We start from the raw sequence: 12160 nt of genomic DNA, 5'->3' as shown, positions 1-12160 counted from the left end.
TTTTTCTAGTAAGGTTGATTGTCTCATCTTTCCACATATACCAGATATGCCATCATTGAAAATAACTACCCTGTGAATACTTTCGTGGGTATGTATCTTTAACATCATACTGCTGCAGCATAAATTCACACAAAGTCAACAGTATATATTTAAATTATTTCACCTCTGACTGACCTAACTTTGAATATAAATGTTTTATGTTTTCAATGTCTAAACATGATTTAATAAGTAAATATTTTTAGTATAAACAGCAAGCTACAAAAAATAAATTGATTATTCTATTTTATCAAGTCATTCGATATCAAAAATGTCATCTTTCTTTTAAAGCCAAAATAAATTCATCAATTCATGTCCACTGCTTCATCAAAGCAAACAAAATATTCTTTCAAACTGCTTCTTTAGTCATTCAAGACCACTTACACTATTCCTCCATATAAATATTCAAAAAAGCAATATGTGACATTATTCAAAAAATTGAAAGTGCATTCAATCATCTTCAATCATTTTCAATCATTTTTAAATCTTACAAGAAAACATTATTACCACCTGTCAGTTGATTAGTTCACAAGGTTAAATTAATTGCTGTTGTTTTGTTGTACTTTTTTGAATCCAACATCTTATTCTCTTCAATCTTTGAAAGTCCCTATAAATTTGTGGCAAATATGATCAACTAATTTTCATTATCTAAACTTATTTGATTTATGTCAAAATAAACTATTTACATGGGTTGAAGTGAAAAAAAAAACAACTGAAATTGGGCTTAACATCCTACTGTTCTGCTCCGAACTGGGCTAATGAAGACAGGCATACGCCATACAGTGTGCTATGAGGGAAATTTTGCCCGGACAGCAGCACTAGGGCCTACTCTTATGTCGAATTCCAACTGTCAAGGGATCTTTTACTTGGGTTAAAGTGACTGATATTTTAATTAGTGGTCTATAAGATTACATTTTTGTTTACAATTTCCAGAATACATTTTGACTTACTGTGTTGAAAGTGAAACACGAAATTGGTTAATATCAACACTGGCCTTAAAGGGGAAGACCAACGATTTTCAACATAAATCTTAAATATATTTTAATAAATAATCCCCTCTGTAACACAAGCAAAAATGTTTTTGTAAGATTTGGCATAAGTTTACTGATGTATCGTGTTCACGTGTCGTCCTTTGGCCAAAAATCTGATCAAATGGGTTGTTTATTAGGATATTATAAACACGAATTTAGGTTTTTTAACGTTTAGTACACAAAGCCGTTGCGTAAATTCACTCATACTGAACTATACGCTGTGCCTCAAGTTATATGTTGTCTTTTTTATCACCCATTTTTGGCAGATAAAATATTCCAGTAGGCAAAAACAAAATATGAACGTTTTTTTTATATAAAAATTATTATCCATTTTGGCGGAAAAAATTGAAAGCCAGTGTGAACCCTGGTGTTACTAGATGTTCCACATCATGTATCATATTATAAGTCCTTTTATTGTGCATCAAATTCATTAGTAGAATTAATCAAGTTATTTCACTGATTATCAATCTAGTTTTTTCACAGATTATCAGTTAATCCACTTATTTCACTAATTGATCAGTTAATTCAGTTATTTCACTGACTGATCAGTTAATCCAGTTATTTCACTGATTATCAATCTGGTTAAGATTACCCGAAAATCAGATTGCCTTTTCACCACTTCTAGTTCACACCCACTTAAATCCAAAAATATTGACATAAAAATAATGTGACCATGAAAATAACTTTAATATCTCAAGATTAGATCTACAAACTTTTTAACACAAAAACATTTTCTTTCTTCAAAGTTCTTTTTTTCAAATAAATTAAATTCTTAAAAGCTATTTTCAATAAGCCACCACCACAGCTTAGTAAGTTTATATTCCGTAAATAATAATACTGTGAAAAAGCTCTACTATTTACATGTATATCCAAATATCTTTGTATTAAGTTTTATTTCAACCTATAAATGTTTTTAAAACTTTGAAGTCAATATCCTGACTAAAAATATATTTTTCTTACCTGTTTTGGAATTACAACAGAACATCTGTATCATTTTATTATCGTACATGGTTGTAAATGTATTTAATTCTTCAGATTCTAAAGATTCAAATGTTGTAAGAGTTATAAATTAATGTATACTTAAAATTGTAGATCCTTTTCTCTACCTATTTTCTAGAAATTACTAAAAATTTCTTAATCCTGTTGTAAATTTACAATCACCATAAAAATCTTTAGAAAATTTGTAATTGCTCAAGTTTATATGTTTATAAGCAAACAATCCTTTTTTTTTATCATATACAGATATAATATTACATAACCATTCAACACAATTCAAACACATTGACTACATCACACCTTAAATTGATATAATAACAATAGAAGTTGGTTCTGCCATGATAAATTTATAGTACATATACTTCACAAACTGAATTACCTGTTAACAATGTACTTAATAAACTGAATTACCCGTTCAAAATGTATTATCTTTTCTTATTTGAATTATCCAATCTATTTTAATTAAGGAATCTGGCTGGATAAATTTATTATTATACAATATAAATTTTAATTTTGGCAGCTTTTAAAAAGGAAATTGGTCAGATTACAAATTTTAATTTTGTCATTTACTTAAAATATTGAACACAGAATTGGATATCTTTCAAAATTAGGATTACAATACAATTTTATCATGGATATGGAAGCTTGAGTTGTTAGCTGTCATTGCCCCATTGAAACATGGTAATTGCTGATTTTTCATCCTTAAAGGATGAAGTCAGCATTTACCGTTATTCCATTGTATAAGAGAGAGTTGTCAATGTGCATCAGGCCCTGTTGTAAAGTGGGGCTTAAGTCGACCTTACAACTGAGAGCAACTGGTGTTTTGGCAATTAGGAGCAGCCAGCTTCACTAGACTTCAACTCAAAATGGTTGACCTGAGCCCTTCTTACAACTTAAAGCCACTAGTTCCAGTCAGTTGAAGCTAGTTGCCCTTGTCCAACATTCTGCAACTCACTTCAAGTAGAGGCAACTAGTTACCGTGGACATGAGCGCCCATACAACTGGTTTCAACCCATTTTCATGTAAACAAAATCATGATATGTGTCACAAGACCGTGTAAATAGGCAAAATGGAAGCTAATGAAGGCATCAAGTTTTCAAGTGTTGATGACATCGTAAACAAGGTACTAAAAATATTGTGGCAAGACAGACCATACATTTGGGATGCCTCTTCTAAGGCATTCGCCATTTTGTTGATCACATGATAAATAAATTAACAGTCACATCTTAAGTGTAATCGACTATCAGTTTCGAGTTAACATACAGGCTCTCCAAATTCAGTTGCTGATTTGATTAATATAAGCACACTTACAACTAGGCGATCCTACTCCTTGTCACGTACAACCAGGGAATTGAAACCAGGCCAGTTGACTCAGTGACAGACCTTATGATACAGCACACATGCGCTAACCATTCGGACATCCAACACCCCTACAACTAGTTGAAAGCAGTTGCTCCTAGTTGCAATGTCGACATAAGGACATATTGGATTAGAATCCAAGAAAGATTTTGATCTCACAAAACAAATCAAGTTCAATAAATTGACTCTTATGTAATTGCAAATCTTATTCCAATATTAATATGTGACTGCTTATTCTAAGATTTAATCTCTCTGTAGTTAAACGCAGCATAAAATATGTTTGACCTAAATTTTGGAATTCCTTACCCCTATTAAAAGAAAAACATTAAATCTATGAGGGCCATAACTCCTGAAGTAATTAACAGAAATTGTTAAAATTCAATATGCTTCTTCATCTCACTATTCTAAACAACAATGTATATAAATTTTAAAAAGATTGCATGATCAATTTTGTGTGTGAAACATTTACAAGAAATTGTGGATGACGGATGGATGGACGAGGGCAGCGACAATATACATGCACAACCACATTTCCAAATTCCATGTACTCATATAAAAACGGGCAAAATGTGAGACAAGCCACTGGCCTGATTTTTGACCTATTTCCAATAAAATTATTAGTAAGCTTTCATATTTCATATGAAACTGAAAGCAAATTGTTTTTGTTAAGATCTTTTGTGCTTGAAAAACAATAAGAGAACTCTGTTGATACATGTGCTAATGAGTACAAACCATTGATTATTCTCCACATGAATTTTGTTTATTAAGATCACCGGTATTATTATTTATTTTGTGTGTGTGATTTTTCCTGCAAATTCTATATATCAGAAGCTAACAATAGGATCTTTCTGAAACTGTGCCACCACCCCCTGCCCCAATAATGTAGTAATATGGTTGCTTCAAGTATAAATAATGACACTAGATAGTCCTTATAGGGCTGGATTTTGCCCAAATTTGGTTTGTGTGAAGGACTGTGTCAAATTCTTTGTATTTTTTTTTCAACAAATAACCTTATTGACAGAAAGAATGTTTGAATTTGTCCCGAAAGTTGTTTTATTTAAAGCCAACAATCAACTTCCTGTCCTATTTTTCAACTATATAAAATTCACATTCCCCAATATGATTCTAACTGGATATCTGGGGACTAAAAAAAATAAAACTGTTTATCATTGAAACTTTCACTGACCTTAAAGAAAGATAGTGAGTAAAGGTTTAATTTCCCTACTTTTGCATTCATACCATAATGTTCAGCATACTTAACAATGGCAGTGGTTTTTAACCCAACTTATAAAACTGACAAGAATAAAATACTATATCATGTTAAAGATGCATTATGTAAGATTTAGATAAAGAGCTGGTCATTCTTGCTATAATGGTTCAAAAATAGATTTTGAAAAACGAATATACATGTATTGCAAATTAAATTACTTTATTCTGAGCAAAGTTATGAGTATTTGAGTTTTGACAAGATGTAGCGCTGATTGACAATCGATTAACCATTTCTAAATTTTGCGGGTATTGATTATAGGCTTGTATTGCAAATAAATGTCCAAATAATAGTTTATATAACTTTTCATGCCAAAATAAAGACCTGCAATGGGCAAATTTAGTACTTACATAATGCATCTTTAATTATAAAAAATGTCCCCTGTTCAAAAATCAATTTATAGTACTCATATCCTATTAGTCTACACTCTACCCAGTCAGGAGTTCTTGACCTTTACATGCAACAGGACAAACAAAGGGAAACGTTTTGGGCTGAACTGGGAGTCACGCTATTTCATCAGTCAGATCAACACCGGATACAAATACAGGTTTACTGTAAGAAAAGGGAAATTTTGCCTTAACAGCAGTACTATGGCCTTCTCTTACTTCAAATTCCAACTGTTAAGGGTTCTTTTTTTACGTAAAAGTATATGGTACCTCATTTGTTTTTGTCCTATCCAAACAACTAAACACTGTTCCTTGTGAGGCCCTCCATCTGTACCACTGACAAGGGGAGAACCAATGCTGGAAAACCCCAGATCTACTTGCTAGTGAGCCAGTTCCTTAATTGTCCAATGAACAAGCATGCCAAATTTCATGTTGCCTACTTTAATTGGGCGTGACTTCGGCCTTTTTCGCATAGTGGCGCTCCCAAGAATAACGACAAAAAGAACAAGAAGGTGAGTAGTTCCTGATTTAACCCTTTCAATGCTAGACGTAAATCCACTGCCTGTGCTGGACCCTTTTTTGAGGAAAAAAGGGAGGTTGGAACTGAATGCCAAGCAGTACTTATGGAAGCTTTTATGAAAAATCTTTTTGTCTGTTGGGATGGGCATGAGGTTGGGCTAAGAGGAAAAAATAGAATTTTGGAAATTTGCATAATAATGTAGTCACGTGACGTCATGGCGGCCATTTTGGATTTCTCATTTCTCACTAAAGCTAACACGAAAACGAATTTTTTCTCCATGAAATACTTAAAAGATATTGTTTTTTTCACTGGATTTTGATAAAGATATATAAAATGAACAAAAATATCAATAGCAGCCATGAGCAATGCCACCACGAACACGCGCATCACGTCTCCCGCTGCCATGACCACATGCGGATTACAATACCTTGTTTTTACTTTCACTTTCATCCCCAAGTCCCATATCATTATCAATATAGCCAGTCAATAGATCTACACGTTCGGGACTCAGGAATTGCCTACGTCTTTTACGATCCAGCAGGCCAGCATTATTATCAACATCAGAATTATTGTCAGAATCTACTGCAGACACAGGGCTATCGTGTTCACATTGGGATTGTTCATCATGCACGGGAGACATAGCTAGCCATGGGCGGAACAAATCACACACTTCATAATACCAATCACTGTCCTGACTACTATCATTATCAAGTAATTGGAAACGAATTATGTGTATCACCCGCCTCGAAATTGTCCACGTGTTGGTCAGCAAGACGTCATTCACGACTTCGTCGAGAGTGCATCGTCTACGTTGTCACTATGCACTCCGTCATTTTACGGTTTGCCGCTTTGAAACACGTGGAAATATGTTCTAGTGTATAGAAAATACAATAGATGGCACTTGCAGTTACGGTACTAATTTTAGCGAGGGCTTTACTGAGTACACGGTAATACCGGGTACGCGCATTTTACCGACATTTTATAATACCCGGTACTACCGGGTATACGCAGTGAAAGCGTTAAAAATTAAAGCATGAGTCAATTACACTCTCCCCATAACATATTGACCAACAAAAACAATACATGCATCAGCAATCTCTGTTGCTGTTGAATTATGTTCACAAGAGATCATTTCATGATATAATTACATACATTAATGATTAAATTAAACATTCAGGTAATGATTTTGACCACTCCGTGACTTTCTGTTCCTAACCCAGTTAATGCGATAAACGTTACAGTTTTTAAAGGTTTTGTTTCAATTTGGTGACCCCTATTGAATTAATGCAATAGAGGCTACAGTTTTTATACGCCCACATGGAAATGTGGTCGTATATTGCCGTCGCCCCCATCTGTCTGTCGGTCCATCCGTCCATCGTCCAAAATTTCTTGTGAACACTTTACAGACTACATTTATCATCTGATTGTTTTGAAATTCATATATGTTGTTTGCATTAGTGAGATGAAGAAGCCTATTTAATTTCAATAACTTCCGTTCATTTCTTCTGGAGTTATGGTCCTTGTTTCACTTTGTTGCACCTTGTGAACGCTCTAATGACAAAAGTTATCAACCGATCTGTATGAAATTTATATGCATCATTTAAATTAGTAAAACAAATTTCAGCAATTTCCGTTAATTACATCTAGAGTTATGGCCCTTGTTTCACTTTGTTGAATCTTGAGAACTCTCTAATGACAACAGTTATCATCCGATCTGTATGAAATTTATATGCATCATTTAAATTAGTAAAACAAATTTCAGCAATTTCCGTTAATTACATCTAGAGTTATGGCCCTTGTTTCACTTTGTTGAATCTTGAGAACTCTCTAATGACAACAGTTATCATCCGATCTGTATGAAATTTATATGCATTATTTGAGTTAGTAAAACGAAAAAGCCTGTTGAATTTCAACAATTTCTGTAGATTACTTCCAGAGTAACGGCCCTTGGTTTAGTTTTTAGAACCTTGTGAACCCCCAAACGACGAAAATTATGATGTCATCTGTATGAAATTGTCTGTTAAATTCCCCTAATTACCTACAAAAGAATAAATATGCGACAACCCTTGTCGACTGCTCGGACGATTTAGCTGCTGTGGGCGTATGTTTTGTTGCCTGGCAACCTATCTTTAATTGATTTAGTGAGAACCATTGGGGTCATGAGAGAACGACTCCTACCAGCCTTTCGTAGTTATCCCCTATTTTTTCCAAAAACCTTGTCAACACAATAGAGACAACCAGAGTTATCCCCCTTTTCCGAGGGTACAGTTTTTAACGGATTGTCTTCCAATGTGGTGTGAAGCATTGGGGTCATCACTCCTATCGACCTTTCGTTCCAGTGTTATCCGCACTTTTCCAAAAACCTTGTTAAAACGATCAAGTCTACAATTTTGAACAGAGTCTTTTCAAATGAGGTGTAAAGCATTGTTAGCGTAATAAAGTTTTAAAAGATTATTTTCAAATTTAGTTTGAAGAGTTTGCGTCATGCAAGGATGAACCCATCGATTTCCAGCGCTCTGCAACCTTTCATTCCAGAGTTATCCCCTTCCCCTGTCAAAAAACCTTGTTAATGCGACAGAGAATACAGTTTTTAACAGATTTTTATTTTCAAATTTAAAGAGTTGGGTTGAACAAGAGGATAAATCCCCATCAATATCTAAGTATTCTGCAACCTTTTGCTCCGGAGTTACCCCAAACCCACTTTTCAGAAAACCTAGTTAACACATAGTATTTCTTTCAAATTTCATGTGAGAGATGGATGCTACTGATATTCAGTGCTACACGAGCTTCGGTTCTGGAGTTACTCTCCCTTATATGAAAAAATCGTTAAAGTGATATGGATTAACATATTTTTTTATAAATTTGGTTTGAAGAGTTGGGGTCATGGGAGGATAAACAGTATCGATATCATTGAAAATCATTTGTGTTGGGAGTTGGACAAAGACTTAATTTGTGCCTGACATGATTAAACAATTTCTAGACCTGACTTGGGGTCAGACAAGTCTTAATTTAGAGGAGTATTTTTAAGCCAACATATTGCTTGTGGACAAAAGAATATAAGTGATCTTACCTTGGTCAGCAATAAAATACTTCAATATAATTATTGGTACTTTCTGGATTGTAAAAAATCTTTAAAAACCTCTAAACATATTCAGCTCTTTATAGTTGCACATTGGTAAGAACAGTAAAAAGAAGGTCTATACCTGGGTAGTCAAATCAGGCAAACAAAATATGCAAATGACTTAAGGTTCTTGGCTTTTATGAAACGGTGAAACTTACTCTTTCTTGAATAACTACTTAAATCTCCTTTCAAAAAATATCAAATATCGACCAAATCACTTCAATTACAGTTCAACAGATTTAATTAATTCCTGTATGCTGACAATATTCCACTTAAAATACCAAGAAAATTAATCCGTCAATGATTTAATATCCCTTATGTTCTGCTGTAACTGTAATCCAATTGTTTTTGTATATCCGATTTAATTGAGACTTTAATACATACTTTAAGTATATGATGTCATACTTCAAACATAACAGTCTAAAAGGCTTTAAAATGATTTTTGCTATGTAATGATAATGATATAAATGTTTCTTGCAATCTTTGGTTGACAAGCGTACTGCACAGTGATGATATTTTTGACACTACATGATTGTACATACATATATGCACATATAAAATGTATAAATAATTCATAAAAGTGTGGTTTACGAATAAATATACAGTTCGATGCAGTCCTTTAAATCACCATAATGTTTACAGTTACCGGTAATCATTTTTATGAATTCAAAGAATCCCACATCTTAATCATTCAAATTCTGTCAAAATACAGATATTGACACAGTTATATATATAGATAATACATTAACAATCACCATGATAATTGTTTTCTTGCCATATTAAAACTGATGATCTGAACAGACTTCAAGAAATCCTCAATGAAATCAATCTCTCTCTGAGAAAACATATCTAATTTGACTTGTCTCTATTCTTACGGGTCAATCACAGTCCATCTAAATGTAAAGATGTTTCAAATACCAGTTGTCTTTCATCTGTTTCCAATCATCTCTAACAATATACCTTCGTACTACACACTGTCAATATTCTTTGTAAACTTAATTACTATCAATATAGTCCCATCCCTCAAAATTAGAAATTATGTTATCATTGACTTTTACAAAATGAAATCCAACTTCAAAGACCATCATCAATTATAAAAATATGACCAATAACTTGCTTGAATGAAATTGAATAAAATAATTTTTTTTTTTTTATCTGTTCCTTCAGGAGTTGTTTGCTTTCATATCTTGAATCAATATATATATATATATATAATGGAATTATATTAGATCTCTCCAAACAACAGATAGAATATGTCTGTTTATTTGGATTGCTTTATTGTAAATATGTGGTCACCTGTTTTATCTGCTCTTATACGGTTCATGTATTTTCCATTCATAAATTTACACCACACAACATGGACAGCATCCTTGGTATTCGCAGTGGAGTAAAACAGAATACCGAGGATGCATTGACAGATTGTTTTAGCCATACTCATATTTAGTGATTTCAATGATTGCTGATATCACTATTTGAATTATTATTGGAATTTTATTTTTAAAATTATTTAATACAAAAAAGTTTTGGGTCATTTTTCGTGCATTTTCGTATTTCTAGAAACTGTGAATCATTGAAATCAATATATTATCATGTGTTTAATTATGTATTTATATTATTCAATTTCTTCTATACCTCTTATGTTAATATGTATAAACAAGACCTCAGTATTTAATGTATCAATTTGGTAAAAGTAAAATATTCAGGTATTGCAAAACATATACAGTTCAATTTATATGTATAAAACCAAAAACAGAATAAAGTTGATACTTGATAGCCTTCACTGCACATACAAAGGATATATTCTGATAATTTGGTTGCCTTCATTATGAAAATTCATGCAAAAAAATAATGCTATAATCAATAGACATTTAACCATACTGTATAACTTTCTTGCAAAATCATGACATCAAAAGATAGTTGACATCACATTTATTATCTATATTTAGTAACTAGTTTAATTTGATGCCTATAAAGACACAATTTCCTCCTAACTGTCCCTCACACAGACATCATGTCATACAGTTTACAAATGAGCAGACATCCTTCTAGGTTTTTATGAGGTGGGTTCACTTTTTGAATGAATAATAATTGTGGGATAAAACTCATGATCCTAGTCATGACAATTTAAACCATCGTTTCACCCACTCTTCAAACCATGATTACCCCCAACAACAGAAAATATACATCTTTTACTGAATATTGTAAGTTTTAGATATCAAATTGAGTCTTACCATCCTCTCTATAAACAAGTCTCAATTTCACTATAAACGTGTTCTAAAAATATGATGATCAAACAACAGTTCAAACTCTGGCTTGTACGAAGACTTCTGGTCAAAAACGTGTATATCTTGCTCTGTTCAAACAATAGTAAAATTCTTGTCTTGTTTATTGTCTGTTTAGTTACAACATGTGTATTGCCAAAATTTTCCCTGTGTCAACAAACTTGGGGTAGTTAGTATTGTGGTAGATAACAAACAATAAACAGGTGAATGCAGGAAAATCCCATTATGGAAAGTGATACCAAGTGTTCACAAAGTGTAAACTTACCCTGGCTCCTGCAAAATACCCACCACTGCTTGCATTATTTGATTTTAAAGATGCATTAGCTAAATCAGCCTATTGCAGGTCTTTTTTCGTTGCAGAAATTATCATTTAGACATTCATTCACAAGACTATCGGTTGGCTTAGATATTGAGTGGATTAGACAATGCCTGTCATATCTTCGTTAAACGATAATATGGACGCCACTCATAGAGACGCCCAATTGAAGGACTGATAATTAAGACTATGTTTATAATCGTGGCAATGTTTCTTGAGAATCAAAGACTTTTTAGACAATTTCTTGTCAAAACTTTAAACAATCATAACATTGCTCAGAATAAAGTATTTTGACTGAAATTTTCAATATTTTCATTTTTCACTATCTATTTCACAAAAACGACCAGCTCTTTAAATCTTACATAATGTATTTTGAAATACACTTCTATACATGAAGAATATTTGATTCCAATTACCACAATGACAGATAGCTGGCTATCTCCCAGTTTAAGCTTTTGCCTTGTTTTTATCTTATCTGGTACATTTTATGTATTTCTATAATTGTAATGTCAAATAAACTTTCAGTTTAAGGTATGTGTCACAAAATACTTGAAAGTGGTCTAATATAGCCTTATTTATATACGAGCATATCACTCAATACCTATCTGAACTCAAATCAACCAATCAATCAGACTGTTGTCTTGCATTCAAAGAAATTTCATTGATAAAACAAGTTATGAAAAGGACCGAAAAAATGTCATGCATAAAGCATAGTGACCACCTGAGTGGTGCTAGACACTGTTTATCACACTAATCAGCAATGAATATTCGCTAGGCCGCTATAATCACTGATAAGGATGACATCGATGCGACTTAATGAGCCACAAATATTAACTTTTTTCCTTC

At 32.8% G+C, this 12160-nt stretch overlaps 1 protein-coding gene across 8 annotated transcripts in view; it reads right to left on the bottom strand.

The window, feature by feature from the left end:
• Positions 1-12160, bottom strand: part of LOC126831050 (ras GTPase-activating protein nGAP) — a 152754-nt gene that overhangs the window by 82843 nt on the left and 57751 nt on the right. The window contains exon 1 of one of the 8 annotated variants that reach the window (XM_050561703.1): positions 10948-10966. The exons of 6 other annotated variants lie outside the window; for them this stretch is intronic. Coding sequence is in view for 1 of the 2 variants with exons in the window: in XM_056101434.1 (XP_055957409.1) it covers positions 2028-2061 (34 nt within the window). In the remaining variant the exon portion in view is untranslated. Of the gene's footprint in view, positions 1-2027; positions 2068-10947; positions 10967-12160 lie in introns of those variants that run through there. One more of the 8 variants, XM_056101434.1, reaches the window with a different exon arrangement.

The sequence above is a fragment of the Patella vulgata genome, chromosome 1 (genome assembly GCF_932274485.2).
Source record: "Patella vulgata chromosome 1, xgPatVulg1.2, whole genome shotgun sequence".
In the NCBI taxonomy this organism is placed as follows: Eukaryota; Metazoa; Mollusca; class Gastropoda; family Patellidae; genus Patella; species Patella vulgata.
The sequence above is the reverse complement of the archived record's forward strand: the minus strand, read 5'-3'. Positions and strand labels throughout refer to the sequence as shown.